Raw genomic sequence first — 27,409 nt, 5'->3', positions numbered from 1 at the left:
ACTTTTTAAATACAATCAATAATAGCTGTGGAATAGTAAAGTGGAAATAATAAACATTGCAGTATATACAGTGCAAACATTGTGCAGGAAAATGAAAAGCCTAAAACACTCAATTTACTTACATTAATCAGAGAATGTGAATAACAGATTTTGCCCAATACAAAGGTCAATGTATGTGCCATCAGTAGATATAAGAGAAAGATTGTACACGTGATTAACATTACATATTAGTCTACATTTTACATTCATGAGTTCACCCGTTCATTGGAGATATATCCAGCAGCAGGAGATTCTTAACCATATATGGTTTGCCTAGATCGTGTGTGTTGGATTGTGTGTGCCTGAAACTTGTGTGGTTCTGCCAGTCTGCAGCTGGATATTATTGGAGTTCATTCAATCCGTCATAATACTGTAGATCAGTGTTTCCCAACCCTGTTCCTGGAGGCACACCAACAGTACACATTTTGGATGTCTCCCTTTTCTGACCCATTAACTTCAGGTGTTGGAGTCTCTTCTGATGTTATGATAAGTTGATTCAGGAATGTTTGATTAGGGAGAGGTTGAAAATGTGTACTGTTGGTGTGCCTTCAGGAACAGGGTTGGGAAACACTGCTGTAGATAATGGTAAACAAACAGGCTTGAACTCTGAACTACGGAAATGAATGACTGGATGGATGGATGGATGGATAGATATCACGCACTTTGGTGTTTAATTTACAGATTTACAAACAGCACTTTAAGTTGCCATTATTAGGCTATATTTAAATGTATAGAGAGCCAGATAGCCTAAATGTTCATATAAACTACTGAAATACTAATATTAAAAACGTGACACTAATTTGGGCAAAGACAGTTTGACAGATCCGTTTCTTTGCAGCTTATTCTGGACATGCCTATCTTGATTGGGTTTCGCTTGAGACGTTTCTTGACAGTTATATGCACAGACTCGAAACCTGATTTGGGACTTTAATGCAAAGACTTACTTGTAACTTGCAAAACAATGATTTGGTCCGAATTATTTCGTATCCTGTGGTAAATGCCACAATCACACCGCCAACGAGATGACATCATGATGAAACCCCATGGTCTCTACCAACACCACAATGCTCGTGAATGACACCTGGTGGCGCGAAGGTGAGCGCGCGCCTGTGCGCGAGGGCGAAGTTCTCTGCTGCGCGCTCCCGTGTGGAGATCTCCGTGCCGTCTCCGCCTGACCACCATAACGCGCTTTGTTCGTGGGATAAACGCCACAAAATGGAAAAGATATATAGGTAAGAACATAAAATACAACTAATATTAGCGGTGATTATATTACTTTTTTTATTTGTTAAGGGAACTTATTGTGAAAACGCAAAATAAATGGTTGGTGTGTATAAAAGTAGCCGAGTCAAAAGTACAGTGTCTGCTGTTACAGTGAGAAAAGATATATATAATCAGACTGAGGGCTTATTTTGCTTGTGTTAAACTAGATAAAACTTTATTTAAACTAAATACTAAAAACTTAAAAATTTAAACGTATTAGGTTAGCTTTATTTTTTAACTCTGCTTGGTTTAAAATAGATACAACTGGCATTTTATCTTACATAATCCTAACCATTCTGGAGATGACAGAAAATACAGTGTTTTTGAATTTTGAATCCATTCTTTGTTCTTGTATGCTTTATCACTTAGGCCTACCTTTTGATTTATCTATAAAAAGTCGCTATTTTCTTATGATGAACATCACATTGGGGTCCAAAATTCTGAGACAATATTTCTATTTTGTATTATTTTCTAAATGCGTGCATATACAGTTTATTAGAAATCTATCAACATATTTTGAGTGTTAATGATATTATTAATATAACAAAACGCAAGTAAATTATTCTACTGTATATGCTTGCTTTTAATTTGCTGCGTGAACTTCACATAGAGAACAGTAGATTCAATTAATTAGGATATTACTTATAGATTAGTAATCTAAAAATGTTGTTGTGGTTGAAAATGATGTTTTTCCATCAAATATTTAATTTTTAACTATTCTGAAGTTAATACATTGTGTTGTCTTAAAATAAATATAAACATGCCTGTATTTTTATGTTAATAAATTGTTGAAATAACATTTTTATTTTAAATTTGAAAGAAATATCATCAGTTTAGAGAATAAATCAACAATATTTATAATTTCAAAATAATAAATTGTAAAAATAAAGTGTCTATATTTTTGGTCTCCCCTTTATAACTCCACTTTATAAACTATAACATACATAACTCCTTAACCTTCTGCACTATTGAAAAAGTACACTCACAGCACTAATGCATGCATACTTGTTTAAAAGCTGATAAAATAGTATACAATTATAAAATTATTTTCTTACATGCGTATTTTAAGTATGGATTGAAAATGATGTCCAAGTTCTTTAGAAGATAAACACAAATGTGTCTTTTTTTTTTTTCATTTTTTTTTTTTTTAGATTTAATCTGTTTTACTGATATGTAGCTACCAAACTAATGGCTGACAGCTCTCCAACTCTCCTATAGACGTTTTCCTTAGTTTCTTTTCACAGTTATTGTGTACAGTTTATAATAACATAATAATTCTTGCGTCCTCAAAATACACTGAATCGTTCAGAACCAAAAAGGTTAATCCAGTGTCTCTGAATGCCAGGGTGAATATGAACAAGGGCCTATGGAGAGTGTGCAGTATGATACGGCCAGCGGACTTCAGATTAAGCCGATTAGGGAATTACAGCATTCCAAAACACAATTTCACATAATCATCTCCATCAAAATGCTGCTGTTGTAATGCTTGTTAAATACTGTATGCAATCACTACAAATGTTTTAATAGACAATCATATTTTCTGTTTGTTTTTTAATCAAAAGTGAATATGTTACCAGAAATGTTACATGAAATTATATAAGTCAAGCTATATTTGTAAAACCATCAATAATTATAATGTGTTTAATTATTATTATTATTACATTTTACTTGCCTTTAATTTCTACTGAACTTGCAAGGCAAACACATTGTATACGTACAATAAAAAAAGAATTGTTCAGCAAATAATTATGTAATTTATATCATCATCTTCACTTTAAAGTGGTCCCAAACCTTTGTTGTTGTTGTTCATCTGGTGTAAGAAAAACAATCTAAAGAAACCAATCTAAAGAATGGAAATCTATTGACGTCCATAGTAGGAAAAAAATAAAAGGAAAGTCAGTGGAAGTTTCCAACAACAATCTTTCATATTCAACAGACAAATGAAGCTCAAACAAGTTTGGAAGCATTTGAAGGAGAGTAAATGACAGCATTATGTCCATTATTAAGTGAACTGTCCTTTTAAAACAGTGATGTACAGTAAACACATGGTTCCAGATTGGCACATATACACTGTGATCATGTTAACGATTGACTGATCAAAGGTCTAATGGGTGTGACTCTTACAAAGACATAATTACACGCATAAGTACAAAACATACTCATACTTTAGTAGTTTTTATATTTCAATCAAGTAAAATGTTGGCTCTTGATCTCGTATGAAAGTCAGAGAGGCCCTGGACAGAAAGAGCTGTCTGAATGTTGCTTTACATATTTAATCAAAACGAGTGTAGATAAAAGGAGAATGATATGGGTGAGTGTATAAATCAAGCTGTTATCTCTGTATTTACTGAAGCATGAGGACAGTAAATGGAAGGTAATGTTGACTACAAGATATTATTTACTCAGCACGTCATAAAGACTCACATGAAATTTTTCTTTGCTTCTTTGGGAAGCACACACAAAAGTAAATGTAGGTAGTACTACTGCAAGGCTTGATTTTGGTGCGAGAAGTCTACTAAAAGTACTTAAAAACGATGATTAACAAATAATTAAAATAATTACATTTTAATTAAAAATAAAGTTTTTATTAATTTTAATTAAGTATAATTAAAAATAAAGACTAAGATAAAAGGTTGAGGACTTGATATTTGCAAGTTTCAAATTTAAAGTATTAATAATACTGTAACTTGCAGTGTAAAATAAAATAAATGTGCCTATAATATATTTAAGACTGTTGTTTCTATAAATATTAAGGTATAATATAATATAATTTATGTTTTCGTTGCATTTGTAATTTGCAGCAGCACATATGCTGCCAGGAATGGGCAAAATACATTAAAATGTATTTTAAAATAAAATACCAAATACATCAATTTTAAGTGTATCAAAATAAACTACAAAATACAACAGCCACAAATGTATCAAAATAAAATACTGTATTTTGTATTTTAAAAGTGCAAAATACTTTTAAAAGGGAGCATGACATTTCTTCGCAAACCTTCAATCAAAGGCATATTCGATCAATACTTTTACCATTAAAGTGACTTAGTAAACAATGTTTGATAACAAGAAATTTTTGCCACTTCGTTCACCTGTTGAGGAGTTGTGGCCTAATGGTTAGTGAGCTGAACTTGTAACCCAAAGGTAACTTGTGTTTCTCTTTGACTTTAGTATAAATTTTGCACAAATGTTATACAAAAAGTTCTGTCTTGAAGATGATATCCTATAGTTTAAATCATTTAATGCCGAGTCAGAACTAGTACCATATCTGTTGATTATCTTTCCACCCATTGTCTGGCCAGTAAAACTCCCATCATCTCTGTTCAATGATTATTCAACATATTAACAATCATTGATTTTAAAGGGTTAACAGCCTATGAAGAGGTCATTTTTTGTTCACATTATTTGCAATTTCCATCTATTATTGTATATTCATTCTCCCAATTTTTTAGCTCTTCTTTAACTGGAAGAGCCTCGCTTACCCTCTTAAAAACACCAGTACACCATAGTTAAGTGTTTTATATTTCTAAAGTTCCTCTGCATGTCCTGTTGCAGCACAGAGACTGTGAATGATTATGTGCTATAGCCATAACTATAGCCATTATATATATTTCTGGTCTTAGCATTGCTCTGTAGCTATTTTCTGATGATTGTTGACTTGCTTCTGACTATACCCTCACCATTAGTGCTACTTTCCTAAAGCAGAATTTCCATTCATACTCCAATCATTGACCACCTTCTTAAAAATAAATCAGTCTTCTGTTCTAATCTCAAGCCTAGGCAAATAACTGAGAAAACACCAATCAGAGGCCTCATTTTTAAGATGCCATCATGAACTGTAGACTTCTTGCAAAGTATTTTACAGTATTTTGAAACTACAAAAATACAAGACACTAAAGTATTTGGATACAAAATATTAAGCCATTTTAATAAACCTTATCAAATACAAATTACAAAATACTATTTTATATTTGAAATACGTATTTGAAATACATGTATCATAAATACTGCCCATTCCTGTATGCAGCAGTATACAGTATGTGTATATATAACAGTATATTTGTATTTATGTTTTTAATAATTCATAATTTATATAATTTTAAACAAAACAGGATGAATAAAAATTAAAGATAAAGATTTTAAAATAAATATAATAAAAATATAATATATATAAAAATAACATATATTATATGTTTAATTGCATGTTATATGACCATTACCCAACATGACATGACAATTGTTAACATATGTTAAATAATAGGGGGAAAAAATCTTAGGGGTCTAATCTAAGGGGGTGTTCTGAGTTAATCTACAAATACTAAAGTATATATATATTTGCTTTTTCTAATAGGAGTTTCATCCTCATCATTCACTTCTTCACCCATTCTTGCATCTGTCATGTGTGGAGAGCAGCAGGCTCTATTTTGGGACCTATATAAATACTAATGAAAGATACTAATGCTTGTTTTATGACACAAACTTTCTTCAGTTAATTGCATGGTTTATAGACATGTATGCAACATTTGTTCATAATGAAATAACATCTGTGATTAGAGTTTTTTTTTTTTCCAAATTACCAACATTAGGCTTTTTTAAAGACTGGCATTCATGTTTTCATCTAAAGGTGGTTCGACTTTTTTAGTGCCCTACATGCTGGTATAATCTATTCTTTTTCTCAGAACGGTTTAGCTTGGGCAACTCTAAACTCCAGCCAAGCAACTTTCTGACAATCCTCCTAACCATCATCTGTAAAGAATGGAGACGGTGGTGATCGTGGCGATAGGTGTCCTTGCCACCATCTTCTTGGCATCATTTGTGGCGCTGGTGGTTGTGTGTCGCCATCGTTATTGCCACCCTCCAGACTTTCTGCACCAGTTTGACTCCAAGTATGTACTTTATATGAGAATACGGTATGACCTCATTCCCATACAGGATTAGACAGAGATCAACATTTTGAGTTGCAGCATTTCGTTCTCAGCCACGTTCTGTACTTTTCTGCTTCTTATTGTTCATTTTTCAGGCCTACGGTGGATCTGATCGGAGCGATGGAGACTCAGAGTGAACCATCAGAGCTGGAGCTGGATGATGTTGTCATCACTAATCCTCATATTGAGGCCATGCTGGAGAATGAAGACTGGATTGAAGATGCCTCGTATGTATTCATAGTCATGCTTATGACCATAATGATTTTGTCAGAAACAGTATTCATTTATTAACACTTGGTAATTCTGATGTAACTGATATTTCTCTATTTCTCACAGGGGTCTTGTATCTCACTGCATTGCGATTCTGAAGGTATATTTTATGTAATATTTTTGAAATAAAGTATTATACAATATATAATATCAAATTTTATTTGAAGTCTTGCATTATTTTCAAAGTTAATACTCTTTTTAGGGTTAGAGTTTATTCATATACATATACATTTAGGTCATTAAGTATTTGATCACCCTGTGATTTTTCAAGATCTCCTACTTAGAAATCATGGCGGGGTCTAGAATTTTTAGCATAGGTGCATTTCCACGGTGAGAGACAAAATCTAAAAATAAAAATCTGGAAATCACATTGTATGATTTATTAACAATTTAATTGTAAATTACTGTGTCGAATAAGTATTTGATCACTTGAGTCAAAAATATGTTTAATATTTGGCACAGAAACTTTTGTTAACAAATTGTTCCTGTAGTTCTTCACCAGGTTTGCACACACTGCAGGAGGGATTTTGGCCCACTCCTCCTTACAGATCTTCTCCAGATCTGTCAGGTTTCGGGGCTGTTGCTGAGCAACACAGAGTTTCAGCTCCCCCCAAAGATTTTCTGTTGAATTTAGGTCTGGAGACTGGCTAGGCCACTCCAGAACCTTGATATTCTTCTTACGGAGCCACTCCTTGGTTTTCATGGCTTTGTGCTTTGGGTCATTGTCATGTTGGAAGACGGCCCATGACCCATCTTTATTGCTCCAACTGAGAGAGGGAGGTTTTTGCCAAATATCTCAAAATACAATGGGCCCGTTTATCCTCTCCTTAATACAGTGCAGGGGCTCTGTCCCCGTGCAGAAAAACACCTCCAGAGCATGATGCTTCACTGTAGTTATGGTAGGGCTAGGTGATTTGGCCTAAAATCTAAATCTTGATTAATTGAACATTTTAACTCGATTATGATTAATGAACAATTATTTTATTTGTTTATTTTATTTTTATTTTTTCAGTTCACTGACAGGTTTTGTAGAGTAAATATGCTCACATAGTACAAGTGAGAGATTTTTGAATGAAGGGTGCATTATTTCATTTTAAATTAATTGAAGGAAACACACACTATCTACTATCTATGATTATTTATTGAACATCAACGCTGAACAACTGAAATTAAAACACGCATTGCCTAAAACCAACAGTCACTTTTTTCTTATAAAAAAATGAGAACAAATAACTTTTTTTTTTTGGGGGGGGGAACAAAATTAATTATTTTCAGTGTTTTCAAAATTAGAAAATAAGCAGAATCTCATTTAAATAAATTAACTCTTCTATATCCTGTAAATATTTTAAACAGTTCATTTCTTGAATATTCTGTAAACAAATATTTTAATGAAAGTAATAATTTTATTGTATAAGAAAATATGCCGCCTCAAGGCATCTCTGGCGCAGCTTCCAATCATCGTCAATGTAGTGCAAACATGCAATGTGTTGTTAAATTTTTCAAGGTACTAGGGTATGCGTTCGACGTAGAAGTAGCCTTAACAGAGGGTGGTCACATGACTCCACATGCAGTAGGAAAGGTAATTGAAAAAATTTACCTAGAAATTTTTGATCAATTATAGGTTCTGAATGTTGATTTCAATTACTTTTCGATTAGTCACCCAGGCCTAAGGTATGGTATTATTGGGATGATACTCATCATTCTTCTTCTTCCAAACATGGCAAACGGAGCTAAGACCAAAAAGCTCTACTTTGGTCTCATCTGACCACAGAACTTTCTCCCATAACTCCTCTGGATCATCCAGATGGTCCCTGGCAAACTTTAGACAGGTCTAGACATAGTCTGACTTAAGCAGGGGAACCTTTCAGATTTTTAGATTTTGTCTCTCACCGTGGAAATGCACCTGTGCTGAAAATTCTAGACCCCTAAGTAGGAGATCTTAAAAAATCACATAGTGATCAAATACTTATTGATCTCATTGTATAGACGAACACACAGCTGTGTAAAAAAAACAAATAAGGATTTTCTGCTTTTATTCTGTTTATATGCATGTATTTTTTGTGTATAATATTTTATTTGTCTTGTTCTGTAAAGGTTTCATTCAATTCAATTAAATCTTCAGATAAATATATTATCATTTACTGCTTTTTTTTCTAAAAAGTGACAATTGGCCAAAATAACAAATTATTTCATTTATTGTAGTTGAAAGCCAGGCTTCTGAAGTTTAAACATGTTATTGTGTTGTATAAAAATGTATATAAATATAGGTAACACTTTATTTTGATGGTCCATTTGAGTATTAGTAGACTGTCTGCTTAATATCTGCTGATACTGCTCCTTCAACAGACATTTAACTGACTAGAAGAAACTTTGCAAGTATATGTCAAATTACACTAACCCTAACCTAACTAACAGTCTGCCTATAATCTAATAAGAATTAGTTGGCATGTAGATGCAATATAACTTAAATTTAAAAACGGACCATCAAAATAAAGTGTGACTTAAATATGTATAGAAACATGGCACCTTTTTGTTACTGTATGCCAAAAATGCTATAAATTTGTAAATGCCACCAGCAGGGGCATAGCGGACATTTTAAAAGTGGGGGGACAGCTGTATGAGATCATACGTTCATATAATTATTAATCACCTGTTTTTAAATGGTCTGTCTCTAAAAGTGAGGGGGACGTATCCCCACCCAACCCCCCCCCCCCCCCCCCCCCCCGGTTGCTACGCCCCTGGCCACCATTAGTTTACAGAATAAAACAAACAAAAAAATTAATGTGATATAAATATAACATACAGCACATTGCTTTGGTTTATTTAAATTATTGATTTTTTTTATTTTTTTGCTACAGATCTGCCATACTCTCACCGAAAAGCTAGTCGCCATGACAATGGGCTCTGGAGCAAAGGTCAAAGCTCCTGCCAGTCTAAATGACATCATCACCGTTGCCAAACGCATCAGCCCAAGGTAAACAGTCTGAGAGGTAAATATCTGACTGACACATCAGAGAGTGCTTATACTGATGTTTTACTCCATCACAGGGTGGACGACGTGGTCCGATCAATGTACCCTCCTCTGGACCCCATTCTTCTTGATGCCAGGTATATTCCAGCAGGAATTAAAGATATATGTTTCTATGACGAAGCACATTTAATTAACAACTTGTTTTCTGGACCAGGGCCACAGCATTACTACTGTCGGTCAGTCATTTGGTTCTGGTGACTCGAAACGCCTGTCACATGTCAGGCAGCCTGGACTGGATCGACCAATCACTGCATGCAGCTGAAGATCACATGGTCGTGTTAAGAGAAGCGGCTTTAGCATCCGAACCAGAGAGATGTTTTCCAGAGAGAGAGCAGTCCATCTGAAGCAAAGATACTGTATGTACACACACACAATATTCAAAAACATGAGCGGAACATGAATTTTAGAGGACAGAATGTCTTCACATAGCTTTTTTTTCTTTCACCTCATCTCTGTTACAAAAGGTTTAATAGTTCATCTGTGATCATACTGTCTGATATTTCCTCATGCTGGATTTATATGTATATAGTAGTGCCATGAAAATGCCTGCAGCAATCAAAACCTTAAAATCCAAAGAATAATGCTAGATGGCATTTCTAAGCCATAAGCTAAACCTTATATCAACAAAACAATGTATATCTTTTCTTTCTCGTGCCTCATATTTGAGTGCAATTTTGTGTATTGTAGCCTACCTATGATGTGTTTCCATGTATTATTATTCAATTATATATATTTTCCTCCCTAAAAATGCACTACAATTCTTATTTGTTTCATTTTATACCAATTCAGTCTATTTTTTACAGATCAGTTTGTTTATGGGTCAAAGACGAAAGGGGATTTCAAGCATCAAAATAATAAAAGTACATTATGTACATTAGAATATGGTGCTTTTTATTCTGTTTATTTTAATGAGCAAAAATAAATACATTTAAAAAACACCCACCTTAACATCATTCAGTGTAACAAAAGTTTATATACCAAATATGTTGTCATATTCTCTATTAGGGATGCAAGATATTTAAAAAAAATGACTGTGGTATTTAGATTTTCTGTGATATACATAGCAGTATGAATATAATTTTACAATTTGACTTATGTAACTGTTTCGAAAGAATTCATGGTTTTACATTGATTGGAACGATTTTTGTAGGGGAAAGTATCTGCATAAAATATACAAAATAGAATATACAGTGCTCAGCATATATAAGTACACCCCTCACAAATCTCTCTTTAAATTCATATTCAATATAAATTTATATTCAAGCTATACAATATTATATTTGTGCATATACATTAGATTAGTCACTACTGAAGCCAAATCTAGAGCTTATCTAACAAAATAACTTATGATAACGGTCCAAAAACTAGTACACCCAAATTGATATGTTAGAGAAAAATATTAAATACAATTTTTTTAAAAAGAGCAAACAAGACAAGCAAAAAAAAATGTAAAAAATTTTGTTGAAATGTTGTAGGTTGTAATTAGTTTACAATATTTAGCTCGAATTTAATTGTAATTGTATTAATTGTAATCTGTCAATTTCTCAATATGTTTAATAACTAAAATATTATTTGAATCAATATATCTGTTTAATACATCTGTTTTGTTTAAATGCACCAAAATACATTGCCTATATTCACCGAGAAATGGATAAAAATATTCATTTTTAAAATGGGGTGTACTCAACTATGCTGAGCACTGTATTAAAGCACAAAGATAAATATGAAATGAACAGTATTGAGGTAAAAAAAAACATTATATAGTTTTCATTGCACAAATAAGTAAACTTTATCATGTTTTGTTTTCAAATGGTTTAAATTCGCTTTAATTCTTATAGTCACATGCTATAATTATTGACAGTTATTATAGTTAATCTTCCTGTGATATGATTATTGTAGATTTGCACACTGCGTAATCGATGCTGAAACCATATATTTTGCAGCCCTATTCTTTATTAATCTACTTTTTATCTATCAGCATCTAATCACTTTTGTATATTTCATTTTATGCAAACACCAAAAGGAAGCGTCTTATCTTTGACCCATATTGTACATACAGTATACATTTTACAGACACTTTACGATGGATAATTCCATTTTAAGTTGTTTTACACAAAAAAAATCCATTATTTTTTGGGGTTTTTTTCCGGCAGCTGAGGTGCAGGAAAAAAACTGAAATAAAGGCCGTTAAATTACAGACATTTACTTTAAAATAAAAGATGTTAAATTACAGACATTTACCTTAAAATAATGGACGTTATATTACAGAAATGTTCTTAAATTAAAGTTTCCAGTAAATTTCTGTAATTTACCACACTGAAAAAAAGTGTTGCATGCTGTTGCAAACAATTTATTTGTGTTGAATTTAAACAAACAAATTAAATGTAATATTGTTCAACTTAATTTGTTTGTTTAAATTCAGCCCAAACAAATTGTTTACAACCACTTAACGTAAAAAAATTGAGTATATCCAAGGAATCATCTTTGAATAATTTTTTTCAGTGCATCTGTTATTTTATGGCAAATGTCTGTAATTTAACGCCTGTTATTTGACTCTTTTTTTCCACCACCCCAGCTACCCGAAAAAAAAGTAAAATAACAGATTTTTTTAATGTGATCTCTCCTATATAGCGTTCAAAAGAGTGTTGATTTTGTGGCTGTATCCGCGATTGCCCCAAAACTCACTCGCATTCTTGAGTCCATTTGCTATCTAGAGGAGGCGTGTAATTTTTCACCAGTCACGTGAAACCTAAATCCACACTAATTCCCTCCATCAACCCCCATTACACTTCACACTTCCAGCAACCACTCTCACACACAGTACACGCACACACACAGTACAGCTATGATTATGGGGAATTCCCATAGACGTAATGATTTTTATGCTGTACAAACTGCATATTCCATCCCAGCACCCCAACCCTCACGGAAAAATATACGCATTTTTTTCTTGGATATTTCAAAATACTTAATTCTGTGAGATTTATGAGCCATTTCAATCATGGGTACCAAAATATGTTCACGCAAGGTCAAAATATACTGCTATTGCTAACATTTGGGAAATAATATATATTAAATACGGTCATCATTCATATTCTGTTCTGTTTCAGTGTTAATAATGTTAATTATTTAGCTTTCCGCTGATTATCAGCATTTCCTCTTTTAATTTCTATTCCTCTTCATCTTTTTGTTACTGAGCTTTTTCATTTGTTCCTCTATTTGTTCTTTCATTCTCATCCTTTATGCATTTGAAGGTGAATAAAAGTTTGACAGTGAAAAGACATCATGATATTTTTTATTTTAAAATAAACATCGCCGAACGCAGACCTCTATTCACATGTGCTGTTTAATGTATAGAGGAGGCCGACAGAGAGAGAGAGAGAGAGAGAGAGAGAGAGAGAGAGAGATAAAGAAAGCAGGACGAGAAACAGCTGCGATGGAGGAAAGGGAGGGAGAAAGAAAAACACGGCAGCTATTTCTCAAAGTCAGAGTAAACTGTTTGAAACTTTAGAAAGCTTTTGGCTGGACATTAGGCATTACAAAACGCATCAGTTTGAAAGGAGGCAGACTCACACTCACAGTTACACTGTACACACGACACGACCGCCATCAGGAACACTTCACCTTACAAACAAATCACTGCTGGTGTTGAGTCTCATGCTCAGTAAAGTCCTTTGCTTTTCTTCAGGTCCGTTTTTTGTAAATCCGATAGAGAGTTGTAGTCATTCCACGCCATTCCCAATGCAGCCTAAAACAAACAGGGAAGCTCTTTCAACCTCTTCACTTCTGTCTTTTTTGCACAAGAATTTAATATAGCCTATGAATATAACCGATCAGTTCAGAATCTATGCAGTACAGAAATCCGCAGATTTCCGCAGATTTTTAGTCCATCATTGAGTCTATTTATTAGCTTGTGTAGATAAATTAATATTTATTCATTTTTTAAATTAATTTTAGTAATATTATTGACTAATAGGAAAATGTTCATATGATTTATTTACAATACAGTTTGTACAGTAATATTTTCTGTCTTTTAGTGGATATATTAGATGAGAGACTTGCTTTGTTTACCAAATAAGTGGATCTAATTGGATTTGCATTGTAAACATTAAATAAAAGTTAAAACGATATTTTTTAATTTCATATATTAAGCTTTTAGTTATGATACTCCCAAAATAATTCCGCATAAATCTGCAAATGTTTTACTAAATTCTCAGCAGAAGTAGCAAAAAATGTCCACAGATTCTGTCTGGCTCTACAAATTAGATATGAAAGCCTCAAACTTGTTCTCATTTCACTGGCTGACTTTGAAAGGCACATTGTTTTGTGATTGATGATTTTAGTTTTATAAAGCTTTAGTTCATATTGGTAACTAGATTTTATTTTACTGTGGATTGTTTTCTGAATTATAGTACAGATCATATGTCTGGGATCAGTTTTAATGGGTTTTGATCACTCCATCTATCCAGCAAAAACACATTCAAATTATCAAAAGTGACAGTAAAGACATTTATAATTTCACACTGATGTTTCAAATAAACTGTCTATTCGTCAAAGAATCGGTAACATATTATGGTTTCTACAAAAAATAAATAAATAAATAAGCAGAGATTTTTAACATTAATAATAACAATTCATTAAAGAATTTAAATCTAAAAATATGAAATCAGCAAATTACAATAATTCAGCTATGCCATCAAATGAATAAATAATACTTTATTATTATTAAAATAATACAATTAATTATTGTTGTATAATTTTAGTGTTAATTATTATTGTAAAATAATTCTACACTCTACTGGTAATATTATACATAAGTGCAGCTGGGTGGTTCATTCCGCTGTGGCGACCACTGGAGTTAATAAAGGGACTAAGCCGAAAAGAAAATGAATGAATGAAGTGCAGCTAATCAGACACAATATGGTTTTAGCTAAAATATTACCAACTGATTGTTTTATAAAGCATTGCATTTCAATTGTGCATTTTTAACCTATGAAATAATAATAATTCATTCACTTTATGAATATTACATTTCTGTACAAATATTACATTTACATCTCTGTGTCTCTTGGAGAACAATATCAAAACCTCTTGTTTTAAAATTCCTGACCTCAAATTTTAAGTGTAAGTCAGTCAAATTATTAATAGAATAGATAAATATATGAATTAATTTTTAAAAAATATTTCTTAAGATTTAATCAAATATTTTTTTTAAGATGTGAAACTCACTATATACACTTTTAAAACGTATCCTATGATTCAGCTGTAATATAATAGTGGTATACCGTAAAATCCTGCTGAGACAGGTAGTTCTCCAGGTGTTGAGGATCCACTCCCTCAGGTAAAGGTCTCTTTAGTAGATCCTGAAGGGGAAATTGGGTCTTATTGAGTGCAGCCAGAGCATCCTGGACCAAAGTCAGCTTTTTACGCATCGTACAGTCCTGGAGGAACACACAAACAATATTTCAACCAAATAGTAGCGCTAATCATATAAGCACTCAAACTGTACATATACAAATATAATGATGATAATATCACCTCTTCTACCTGTGTCATCTCCCATGAGGGGAAAATATTAGTAAAGGTGAGAGGCTCTGCCCCTTCATCAATAAGGTATGCAATCGGAGGCCGTCTGGGATTTCTCTCTGAAAACAAGACACCAAAAATAATTCAGAAAGAGTATTAGAAGGCTTCTGAATAGCATCTGCGCTGTTGTTCCAGACTTCCAATACAGACTCACCTTTGCAGTACTGTAAGGCAGTCTCCATTGCGCACTTCTTCTCTTTGTCCCAGTGAGGGCGCTGTAAAGCGGAAGCTTCACAACTTTGCCATAAATACACCTCCAGATAGTTATCCAGCAGGAATAAAGCTGCAGAGATGTTGTTACAACACCATTGTGAAGGGAGAAAAATAGCGCATTTCATTTGTATAAAATATTTTCAAGTTTTAACATTGTATTGGGTGTTTCACACTTGATAACGTTTAGTAAAACAGCCAGTGCATCTCTCTGCTATTACTACTGCACATGCACCTTACTGCTGATTGGCTGACAACTTGTTTTTTGGGACTCAAACTGTGGTCAAAGGAGTTTCTCAAATATAGCTTACTGCATCTTTAAAGGAACAGTTCATCCAGGAATGAAACATTTCTATTCATTTTCACACTCTCAGGGCATCCAGGATGTTTTGGACGTTTTATATATTTGAGCAGAACATTTAAAAAACTGAAACTGTGGTGATTGAGTAAATGCAAGTCAAAAGTTACTGGCACTTTGAAAGTCAAAAACCAATGGGCAAAACAAAATAAATCCCTGTGGCTAATATTGTAAATAATGTTAATTTTCTTAAACAGCCTGATCATTTTGCTTTAAAAGACCTCAATGTATTGTTTATTTATAACACATATATATACACAGGTTTATAAATATTTCAAATCTTCTTTAATATTCTACCGAAGCAATAAAGTCACCTCCATCTTGAGGGTGTAGATTTAATTTCAGTAATATGTTTCTAAATTAATCTAGAAATTAGGTTTAATGGGTTTAAGTCTACGGATTTCAACTGGCATGCACATTTAAAAAATTATATAATTTTTGGTTGAGCTCTACCATTAAGAGCAACATGGAAGGCCTTTGTGTTCAATTCAATTCAATTCAATTCACCTTTATTTGTATAGCGCTTATACAATGTAGATTGTGTCAAAGCAGCTTCACATAAAAGGTCATAGTAAATAGGAACAGTGTAGTTCAGTTTGTAGTGTTTAAGTTCAGTTCAGTGTAGCTCAGTTCAGTGTGGTTTAATAATCACTACTGAGAGTCCAAATATTGAAGAGCAAATCCAACGATGCGCAGCTCTACAGATCCTTTGTGTGTACTTTGTTTCTGTGGATGTGAGTGTGGATGGTCTCACCTGGTTGTGGCACAGTGTATAGCTTATCCTGAAGGAAGGGCATTGCTGTGATGACACCATTAGCATGGGAGGGGCTAATGAGCTCCAGCCCTTCAAAAGATCCTGATTGGGCACTCAGGTGAAAAAGACGGGGGGTAAAGTTAAATTTACCAGGATCTGAGGAACACAAAGAAGACCTCTTGAGAAAAATTATGCATGATAAGGTTGTTGAAGTTAGTTATGTTTCATGCTTAACCCTTTAACTGCCTGCTCAAATGATGAATGACTGTTTTAAATAAAAAAAATAAAGATAATTTAGCATTCAAAAAAGTTTTATTTTGAATATTTTTTAAATAAATTGGTCTTATTCTTCATATTTTCAGATTTTTCAACACACTATACACTATGCACTCATGCACTTATGCACTTACACACTCAACAGCATAGTATATGAATGTAGTATCGTCCCAAATGGAACACTAATGGTTTTTTACTAAGCGGAAATTCAAACCTTTTCCCTGATGACGTTTGGCGGTTGCCAAATCAGGGAAATAAATGACCAAACTATCAAATAATACCTGCCATGAGTATAACCGCATTCACCATCTGGAGGTGCTATAATCAATCTCGTGAGAGAATTTTGCTTTCACCATCCAAAATAAATAAACTTATCCAACATGTGCGCCCGATAGCTCCGCCCCTTCCGCTACGTGAGCAAACCTGCGGTCGTTGGGTGCGTGAAGTGTCCATCATTACACACTTCATTTTACCGGCTGAATGAGTGCATCATCCGGGTAATTAAAGTGCACTTATTATTTTTAGAGTTTTCAGTGTGAACGCACTACTTACACTATTTATACTACAAAATGGTGTAGAATAGTGCATAAGTATGCGATTTGGGACGCAGCTATAGTATATGTATTAATTCCGGTACTTTTACCATAAACCAACATATCAACCATTTGGTAGAGGTTGATATTTTAGAAATTATGGGATGTGTTGAAAAAAATGCATTGAGTGTGTTTACTAGCGACATTAGAAGTTAAGAAATGCAATCTAAACATTTTTTTCTTAGTGGGGTAGTGAACTTATGTTCATGCACGACAGTAGGCATCAATGCTCCCTTCTCTTCACAGTGCATTGTGGGATATTTCAGGGTACTAAAAGAATTATGTGATTGAGAAAGCCCATAAAATGAACTGCTCTTTATTCAGTACCTAAACTACTACTGACTAGTGAGCTGAGTGAGATGCACCATTAGTTTATTATAGACCATACCTTGCAGCATGCAGTCATATGACTTCCTGTCCTGTTGTCCAATAGCGTTCCAGTATTCGGCAGGCTCCTTCCCCTCCTCCACTTCCTGGATGTTCATAAAGCTGCCAGTTTTCAGACTTAGCTCAGACGGGCACCTGAACATCACACATCAATCACATGAAATCCCTCCCAATCTGGCAACCCGCACCGTTCAATGTGTTTCATGTGTTCGTTTACATGACTTCTTAAAAGAGGTGCAGCTCACATTTGTGTGAGGTGCTGGACGGTCTGCTTGGCCACCTGACGGGCTTTACTATGGGCTTTACATCCATGCCACAGGTAGATGGTGCCCTGTTGGCTGTTCAACAGAACCAATGAGCCACGAGATCTCAGACTGGAGCAGGAGCACTGAACCTCCAACAGACTGCCCTCCACCGGCACATCACCCCTCACACAGAACAGACGCCAGCCTTCTGAAACATACCAAACACACACCGTCACATGTAACAAGTGGATCTGTCCGTCTTTTTTCGGCATGTGACTTATGCATTTCAAATTACGGGTTGCAATTCTGAATTGGGGAACTTCCATTTAACAGAATGAAATGAATCAATTTAAATAACAAGGTTGAGCAAGAAATAACCCATATACATGGTGAAAACGGATTGAGAGGTTCATTTTGCTTTGTGTTCTACTACAACAATGATTTTCTTTGAGATTTTCCTTGAATCATGTTTCCAATCCAAATATCATAACACAAAAGCTTTTCCTTAAAACAAGCTAAATAATCCATCAGTAAGAAAAATAGGTTATTTAAAGAGGACCTATTATGCAAAAATCACTTTTATAAGGAGTTTAAACACAGTTGTGTGGCAACAGGGTGTAAATATAACCAGCGTCTAATGATAACTTTTTTTAAATTTAATTATTTATAATCAAACTTCATAAAAACAGTCTGGCGAAACACTTTGATTGACATTCTCCATTTGTACATGTCATCAGAGGGGGAAAGCCCCACCCATTCGTGACAATCTCTTCCTCGTTAGCCTATGACATTAGTCTTGTTTTTAAATCTGCCACTATGCTGACACATAGGCAATTGTAGCTCCACCCTGTTTTGAAAAGAGGGCTGGGGGCACAATCTCATTTGAATTTAAAGCGACAGTCACTAAAATGGCACAATTAGGATCAAAGCCTAAAAGGGCAGTTTCAAAGAGTATTGAGCTGAAACTTCACATACACGTTCTAGGGACATCAGAGACTTATTTTACATCTTGTAGAAAGGGGCATAAAATGTTTAAAAAAAGATTATTTTATTTATCCCTCTGGCAAATAATTTAGCTTGTTTTAAAGGAAAAACTCACTTAAGTTAGAATTTTTTACTTGTCTAGAAAATGCTTCTTGATATAAGAATGTTTAGATATTTGGTTAAAAACAAGACAAAAAACTAAGCAATAGTTGTAAGACTAAACCTAAGTATGAAAAAATTGTTTTGCAGCAAATGCTTCATGTTCAAAATGTTATTCTTATATTATTTTTAAAGGAACAGTAGTATGACCAGCAGATGTTTGGCAAAGCTCTTATGATATTTAATATTTAATATTTTGATATTTAATATTTAAATGTCTTTAATATTTCTGCAGAAAGATGCATTAACATTTTTCAGGATTATTCATGGTCTGCTGAAATTTTCAAATTCAAAAAAGCTCCCTTTAATATTTGATGGATGAACTGTGTGGAGAATAATGCCACCCCATTGTACTCATTTTGTAAAAAAAATATTTCACTGATTGTCTGCAGTTTCGTGGAAGTTACTCAGACGATTCACCCAAAGCATCATGGGGGAGGAAAAGTTGGCGAGAGGATTGAAAAAGAGCAGACCTGTGTCTCTGCTGGGCTGTTGTCTATAAATGACCATTCCTCCCTGGAAGAGCTGCAGGAAACAGGCTGGCTCCTCCCCTTCTGTTATAAACACCTGAGCAATACACTGATTGGTCAGTGCTGGTGACAGGTCCCGCCCACTTATATTAGAGTGTCGCCCCTTCCAGATGAAAACAGCAAATCTTTCCTGAGCCAGTGCACTCTCATCCCCTGCAATATAATGATGATAATGACACAAATAAAGGATACATTTATTTACATCTGTATAAAAGAAACACACAAAAATTGCCTTATTTTGTTTAATAAATAAACAATTTTTTAGAATTATTAATTTATTGTTACTTATTATTTTGTTTTATGTTAAGAATTTATAAATCTTCAGAGTAGTGTAAATGGTTAGTAACACTTTACAATAATGTTCAATTAGTCAATATTAATTAATACATTTAATTAAGAATCAACTATGACTTTTTTTAAACGAATAAATAAGTAAAAATAAATAAAATATATATATACATATATATATATATTTTTTTTTTTACTCTTTGCTCTATCAGGCTCTGCTGAAATACTCATGAGTAGAATAAAGGTTACAAACAACGACACTTGTGCAACATTTATTAATCATAGGACAACAACATTCATGCATTATTAAAATACAAAGTTATGTTCATTACCATTAGGTAATGCACTGTGAGTTTATAAGAACTAACAATGAACTACTTTATTTTCATTAACTAACATTAACAATGACAAATAAATACTGTAATAAATGTAATGTTCCTTGTTTGTTCATGTTAATAAATATATTTACAAACAATAACTAATGGAACATTATTGTAAAATGTTACCAAATTTCCAAAAGTTGTTTCTAAGTGAGTTTACTACACTCAAAAGCCCCCTTTTTGGGACAACTTAATTGTTTTATGTTAAATCTACTTAAATTTGCAAAAACAATTAGGCTAACTTAATTTATTTGCGTTGGGAAAACATGGTGGCATTGTGTGGAACCCAGCAGTTTCAACTAAACAACTAAAATACATAAATACTGGATATACAGTTGAAGTCAGAATTATTAGCTCCCCTTTTATTTATTTATTTATTTATTTATTTAATATTTCCCAAATGATGGTTAACAGAGCAAGGACATTTTCACAGTATGTCTGATAATATTTTTTCTTCTGGAGAAAGTCTTACTTGTTTTATTTTGACTAGAATAAAAGCAGTTTTTATTTTTTTAAAACTCATTTTAAGGTCAATATTATTAGCCCTTTTAAGCTATATATTTTTTCGATAGTCTACAGAACAAACCATCATTATACAATAATTGCCTGATTACCCTAACCTGTCTAGTTAACCTAATTAACCTAGTTAAGCCTTTAAATGTCACTTTATAGAAGTGTCTTGAAAAATATCTAGTCAAATATTATTTACTGTCATCATGGTAAAGATAAAATAAATCAGTTATTAGAAATGAGTTATTAAAACTATTATGTCTAGAAATGTGTTGAGAAAAATCTTCTCTCCATTAAACAGAAATTGGGGGAAAAATAAACATGGGAGCTAATAATTCAGGGGGCTAATAATTCTGACTTCAATTGTACATATATATTCAGCAGTACCATTATTATTCCTTTAATCATTTTAAAATGTCAAGCTATTTTCTTTTCATCTTTTAAATATAGTTATGTTGAATATTATAAAGAGTAGTTAAACATATAAAACTTTTCAGTGTGCCTTTCTGACCCACACATGATCTCTCACCTGAGGCTGTGAGGCTGTACGTCCAGCGTATAGCGTATGTGTTGCCCTCATTCAACTGTCCCAAGCTCTCTGGAGCAACTTCACACTCCTCACCCTCTGAAATCAGCCACACGTTCACAGAAACCGTGCATAGATTTGCCTGCCGACCATCACTCAAAGTGACCAAGTCCCGTCCCCTTCGCACATCCACACCATCCAGAATGACCTGAGACACTCCTGAGAGACACACTCCACCGAAAAGAGCTCTAACATCACAAGACCACTGCTCCGCTGATGCTGGATGGAGACTGGAAGAGGTCTGAAGGAATGACAATAGACATTACGACACTAGAAAGAGAGAAACTAAAAACTGATCATTACAGGACTGTAAAAATGTGGAAAAATTGCAGTTTACTGTAAAGATAACTGATGATGGAAGTCATTTAAAGGGCACCTATGATGATCATTACAAAAGAACATCTTTTGTAAACTGTTTGGACAGAACTGTGTGTAGGTATGGGCCCAATCCCAATTCTATTTTTGTACCCCTTCCCTTTCCCCTTGGCCCTTAAAACCGAGGGTGAAGGGGAAGGGCTTTAAATTTACCTCTAAGATTTGGGACAGCACTACAGCACCTGCACTTGTCATCATATGTCATCGAGATCTTATGCTTCATATGAGATCAGATGATCGCGACTGCTTCAGTTATTCCAGTTGAGCTATTTTTTGGTATTTATCTTCAGGAAATCACTGAAGGCATATATTATGTTATCATAACAATATAATGATGCAATAAGATCGTAACTGTTCTGTGTATTTACACCGTGACCATATTCATCTATATAAACACACGAAAACAACATTAACATTATAGCAGACACTGTAAAAAGCTCATTCACAGACACTAGACTTTTCTGACAGGGTATTTGAGTGTCATCGAGTGACAGAATGTAGTGGGACTGCTGTACAGGAGTTATGATCATGGATTATAGATCGCGAAATTTTGCGTTTTTTATTTTAGCTGGGTTTTTTTAAGCGTGACGGTAAAACATGAACGCGGTTATGAATATATTAAAACGTGCTTGGTTGTTGTAAAAATTCGTAACATGGGCAAAACGATGGGTAGGGGTAAGGGGAAGGGATAAGGGGTAGAATTGGTATTGGGCCATAGTGTGTCTACAGTCATATTGGGGTGATAGAACCACAATAAGTCTCTTTTTTTATTTCCTGTTAAAATAGGATCCAAATCCCTCCCATTTTGAGGCCCACCACAACTTGACGTAGGAGTGTGGTTTTCCCTCCCACAGAATTAATCGACAGCCATGTATTAACATTTCTCTGTAGTAACGTGTATAATCAGATCAACAAGACAGGACGTGCGCAAAGCAACTATTATTAAAAGATCTGTTCAGCTCTCTGTGATCATCATCCATCATCAAATGTGATCAAGAGTGAGTTTTACAACGTTTAAAACATTTTTAAAACAGTGCATGTTTGTTATGAATTACAGCGATTTTACTGTCTTTATCACCACAGCCACGTGTCAGTAAAATTATAAAAGAAGATGCACACTCTGAGGCACGTGGGAATGGTGGGCAATGAGAACTAGCATTAAAGGCACAGGCAACAAAAACAACTACATTGTGTTCAAAGCAGAAAATTCCAATATTCTGAAAACTATAATAAATAACCTGTAGGGTGTTTTGAGCTGAAACTTTACAGACACATTCTGGAAACACAAAAGACTTAAATCTTAAATCTTGAAAAAGGGGTGAAATAGGTGCCCTTTAAATAAAAGAGGAGCATGAAAATATGTTTGATATCTGAACTTGTGTACAGTCTGCAAGTCTCCTGACCTTCACTACCTCTTGTATTGAAGGAACGATGTGGTTTTTGTTCATGCTTGTCTGCTCAAATGAGTTTGCAAACTTCTCTTTGAAGAGTATCGTCTCATTTTGGTCAAACACGCGGCCAAAAAGTGCCCAGTCTGGCCGTCCAATACCCTGTCTGAACACAGAGATAAGTAGATTTGTTTGTGAACAAAACAATAGTTCAATAGAATCGCTATTTACACTGACTATGTCCACCATTGCCTCGTTTGAAAAGTCCAAAAGACTTGATCCATTCATATTTATTTATTTATTTTTAAAAATATACATTAATTTAACTTATGTTCTCCCCGTGTTCGCATGGGGTTTCCCCCATAAGTCCAAAAACATGTGGTATAGGTGAATTGGGTAAGCTAAAATTGTCCATAGTGTATGTGTGTAAATGAGTGTGTATGGATATTTCCCAGTGATGGGTTGCAACTGGAAAGGTATCCGCTGCGTAAAACATATGCTGGATAAGTTGGCGGTTCATTCCGCTGTGCTGATCCCAAAACTACCACTCAGACACAAAAATTTCTTAGTATATAAATACGAAATTGATATTCATAAAACAAACACATCCACATAATTATATTTACATAATTATAACTAATTTGGACTGCACTGCTCAAAAGCAGAAAACAAAAAAATGTTTTTTACTTTACAGGTCAAACCTGAAAAAAATTGTGCCGACATAGTAAACATTTAAAAACCATTAGATTTTAAAAACCTTGGTCAAGCTGAAGGCCTACTATCAAAGACTGTATGCTGAACTCCTGCTGAAATGGCACCAGGTTTTAAAGAGTTTAAATTTATCACTAAGATCATGAATTAAACAAATTTTGTCCTGGTGTAAAATAGATTTATGATGGCAACAAAAGAGGGCAAAGTATAACAATTTCAATAAAAATGCAGCTTTATGTCAAAATTGACAACCAACAGGGTTAAAACTGTATTATATTATGACCTCATTAAAGCAAGGAGAATTTCTGTTACAAAATGTAATACTGATAATATCATTTGTAATATAAAAAAATATATATGTTCATTAACAAAAATGCAATTTTTTTTTTTGAAAATTCTCCCCTACACTGAACCTACTTGTGAATGTGGGCACTGCCACCAGAGGGATCCAGTGGGTTGATTCTGCAGTTGCTATAATCATATGCTCCGTCCCAAACCTGCTGAGCCAGCTGAAGGGCCAGTTTCCTCTCGCTGGGGCCGACGTCTTTCCCATGCCACAAATAGAGTTCACTGCCGAAGTCAAACAGCAGAGTCTGAAAAAGACAAATACACTGTCAGTCCATTTTACTAAGCACTGTAAATACATTTCTGCCATGTGGAATCACAAACAAAACAACTCCAGGTAAAGTGTACAGAACAGGGATTTTAATGTGATGAAATTAGCTTATTTCACTCGATTATTGAGTTCATTGTATTTAATAGAAAAAATATACAAACCAAAAATTTGATATAATAAATTTTAACTTTGAGTAGAAGCAGATTTGAAATTAAAGGTGTTTCCACTAAAAATGGCAGTGTCATTCTAAAAACGATCAGCTTCTAAAACTGTCAGGGCATTCAGAGCTGAGCATAAAGCCTCGCTGCATAGCTGGCATATAAAAAACATTGCACTTCTATTGACAACAAAAAACAATACTCAACTCAAGAAAAACACTTAGGTTAACACATGCCCTGTGTGATTGCAAGTGTTAACGTTGGTGTTTTTGCACAAGATTAACATAGGGAGACTAAGGGTGTTTTCACACTTGGTTCAATTGCCTGGTTCGATTTTTCCCCTTTCCCATCTTCTCGGTTGGTTTGCGTTCACACTGTCTTTTTTCCTTCGGAACCCCGGTGTGCTTGCGACATCGAGCTGCTTTTGCTAGATGACATACACAAAAGCAAAGCGGCAAAATGGAAAGATGTACACACATCGCGGTCATTCTGCTTTTACTGAATCTTTTGGTTTTGGACATCCAGAAAGCGACTCGCGTCCATCTGCCGCAAAAATATTATAAACATTCAGAGCATAACATGATGTCTGCAGAAGCTGTTTTTGGAGGACACAAGCAGACATTATCACTGTGATTTCCCTGGCTCAGTCCCGCTTGTCACCAAGGTACAATACGTGATGCACAGACACACACACAAATGAATGTTATGAAGATGATAGTTTGTTGTACAGTTGGCGGGTCACTTCCGTTATTTGGTATGATGGCATTCATACCAGAAGTGAACTGGACCAGAGTTCGCATGAACCGTACCCCAGACCACCTCTTCCAGGTGGAGTCAGGTACAGTTCACAGGTGCGCACCTGAGTTCAGAAGACACGTTCACACTAGCTAAACGTATCATACTCTGACGTCAAACGAACGCGGGTGCGGTTCCAAAAGTGCTAGTGTGAAGGCACCCTAAATTGCTGTGGACTTTTCTTTCAGTATGACGATGGATTTCCAACTGATGAGGAATATTGAATAGGAGACAGGGTTTTATTTTTGCGTTTATCCTCTCATCTTTCACTCACAGCAAACTAACGGTTGGAGAGGCGTGGCTAAGAATATTTAAGTCAAACTGACATCATCAGAGTAGGTCTGGCATTCCAGAACTGAAGCAAATAGTCTGATTTGAATTCAAGATTACCAAAACAAACAGTTTTTTTTATTATTATTCCCAAATTGAGTGTTACAATGTTAATAAACATTGTCAATTTTGACAATTATGACTGTTTATTTGATCCAAAACTACAACTATGCAGTATATAACAAATAATCTCTTTAATGGTTACATTAATGTAATTAATAGATGCACATGCTATTGTTAACTAACACTTAGTTATGAAGACTGGAGTTAATATTTATGCAAAATGAACAAATTGTTTTATTTAATATTTCAATTAGGCTGTAATAAACAAGTAGTGGGTTTGTCACAAACAAGGCAGTTGTGGAACAAAATAAAAATGCAAAGTTCTATTAACTTGAAAAAAGGAGTTAGTGTACTCAAATGTTTTCATGAGTTTTTTAATGCACACTTGATTGTTTCTTGAATGGAATAAGGCTTGGGATCAGGACCTGAGTGGGGTTGAGCAGACTGTGGTGAGGGATGGAGGCCCAGGCCTGCTCATGAGGGCTCAGTCTATCCCCCTGCAGCCTGTAAATACAGTTTGACTCTGATATGGCTTTCTCATAGAGCTCATCATCTTCAACACTGTCTGAACCTGCAGAAGCAGAAAGCATACGTATAACATCTGAGTACTTTTGGGAAATTAAAATGCTCATGATTGCACGGTTTCTGTGGGGTTTATTTCCCTTGCCTTTATACGGGGTCTGTCCCCCGAGAAGCTTCCAGAACTCAGCTGCCTGCTGGCTGTCTGTGTTTACACCTTCATCCAGGTGAACAACACCTGTCGCCTGGCAACCCAAATCCTTCTGGATCACAATCAGCGAGGCCATTTCAGATGCCTGGAACAAACCATTAATAACCATTAACAAAATAAAGTAATTATATGATTAGCTTTGGAAAAAATAGGCCGTGTGTATATTTTACATCATTCATTTATCATTATATTTGTTACATTTATTAAAATGTATTCAAATTATTTCATATTTTATTTTATACCCTAAAAATATACAAGTATGATGAATGATCGTTGGTACTGGTTTAAACATGGATCGCTCTGAAGGTACCTTTTCTCTCTCAATGGTGTTGGAGAGTTTGCCAGTCCAGAGGAAGCAGTGTGATTGTGTGACCAGCAGAAAGCAGTCGCCACTGTTAAGAGAGTGAGACACCGGCTCTACCATTCGCACCTGCACCTGCCTCCATCCTGAATTAACACACACATGTTGTTGACATTAACACTAGCTGATTCCATCTAAAGTTGTAATTTTAACAAAATTATTGAATAAAACGTTTGTCAAAAAAGACGTTTTTATCCCATGCATTCATGAGAATAAATTCATCACTTCCTGAAAAGCACAATATGATATATCAATAATAAAAATTTCTACAAGTGTTGAGACAATAATAAATTGTTTAGAAGTGCATCATTAAGTGTATTTGGTAAATAAGTTTCCACTTTAATGTATGCACATGCAGTTGAAGTCAGAATTATTAGCCCCCTGAATTATTAGCCCCCTGTTTATTTTTCCCCCAATTTCTGTTTAACGGAGAGATTTTTCAACACATGTCTAAACATAATAGTTTTAATAACTCATTTCTAATAACTGATTTATTTTATCTTTGCCA

At 34.3% G+C, this 27,409-nt stretch overlaps 2 protein-coding genes across 9 annotated transcripts in view; one reads left to right on the top strand and one right to left on the bottom strand.

The window, feature by feature from the left end:
• Positions 1-1,185: 1,185 nt before the first annotated feature.
• Positions 1,186-19,647, top strand: tmem98 (transmembrane protein 98). Of its 3 annotated transcripts, none has more exons than XM_056454031.1 (8): positions 1,186-1,271; positions 5,982-6,188; positions 6,323-6,454; positions 6,564-6,597; positions 9,356-9,471; positions 9,546-9,605; positions 9,683-9,884; positions 19,473-19,647. In XM_056454031.1, exons 2-7 carry the CDS (start codon positions 6,058-6,060, stop codon positions 9,870-9,872), a joined length of 663 nt encoding a protein of 220 aa, XP_056310006.1. In that variant the 5' UTR covers positions 1,186-1,271; positions 5,982-6,057; the 3' UTR covers positions 9,873-9,884; positions 19,473-19,647. The 3 variants fall into 3 exon arrangements, with proteins under 3 accessions (XP_056310006.1, XP_056310007.1, XP_056310005.1); XM_056454032.1 differs by lacking the exon at positions 19,473-19,647 and adding an exon at positions 10,332-12,772; XM_056454030.1 differs by lacking the exon at positions 19,473-19,647 and having other exon boundaries at positions 9,683-10,322.
• svilc (supervillin c) overlaps positions 12,804-27,409 on the bottom strand; it is a 65,526-nt gene continuing 50,920 nt past the window's right edge. For 4 of the 6 annotated variants that reach the window (XM_056454023.1, XM_056454026.1, XM_056454028.1 and 1 more), the window contains 14 exons: positions 26,851-26,987; positions 26,478-26,625; positions 26,236-26,381; positions 24,266-24,441; positions 23,153-23,303; positions 21,318-21,615; positions 19,554-19,763; positions 17,938-18,145; positions 17,694-17,827; positions 16,437-16,592; positions 15,269-15,397; positions 15,067-15,173; positions 14,814-14,969; positions 12,804-13,276 (listed from right to left, as the gene is read on the bottom strand). In XM_056454023.1, coding sequence (XP_056309998.1) covers positions 13,190-13,276; positions 14,814-14,969; positions 15,067-15,173; positions 15,269-15,397; positions 16,437-16,592; positions 17,694-17,827; positions 17,938-18,145; positions 19,554-19,763; positions 21,318-21,615; positions 23,153-23,303; positions 24,266-24,441; positions 26,236-26,381; positions 26,478-26,625; positions 26,851-26,987 — 2,243 coding nt within the window. In that variant the 3' untranslated portion in view covers positions 12,804-13,189. The remainder of the gene's footprint in view (positions 13,277-14,813; positions 14,970-15,066; positions 15,174-15,268; positions 15,398-16,436; positions 16,593-17,693; positions 17,828-17,937; positions 18,146-19,553; positions 19,764-21,317; positions 21,616-23,152; positions 23,304-24,265; positions 24,442-26,235; positions 26,382-26,477; positions 26,626-26,850; positions 26,988-27,409) is intronic. The other 2 variants (XM_056454024.1, XM_056454025.1) reach the window with 2 other exon arrangements.

The sequence above is a fragment of the Danio aesculapii genome, chromosome 3 (genome assembly GCF_903798145.1).
Source record: "Danio aesculapii chromosome 3, fDanAes4.1, whole genome shotgun sequence".
Classification (NCBI taxonomy): domain Eukaryota; kingdom Metazoa; phylum Chordata; class Actinopteri; order Cypriniformes; family Danionidae; genus Danio; species Danio aesculapii.
This window is presented reverse-complemented; position numbering and strand designations above follow the sequence as displayed.

Excerpts from the sequence above, each read along its gene's own strand:
- tmem98 (XM_056454031.1), top strand. The coding sequence starts at position 6,058 with ATGGAGACGGTGGTGATCGTGGCGATAGGTGTCCTTGCCACCATCTTC. Across the intron at positions 6,189-6,322 it reads CTGCACCAGTTTGACTCCAA|GCCTACGGTGGATCTGATCG; the intron begins GTATGTACTTTA and ends TTCATTTTTCAG. Across the intron at positions 6,598-9,355 it reads ACTGCATTGCGATTCTGAAG|ATCTGCCATACTCTCACCGA; the intron begins GTATATTTTATG and ends TTTTTGCTACAG.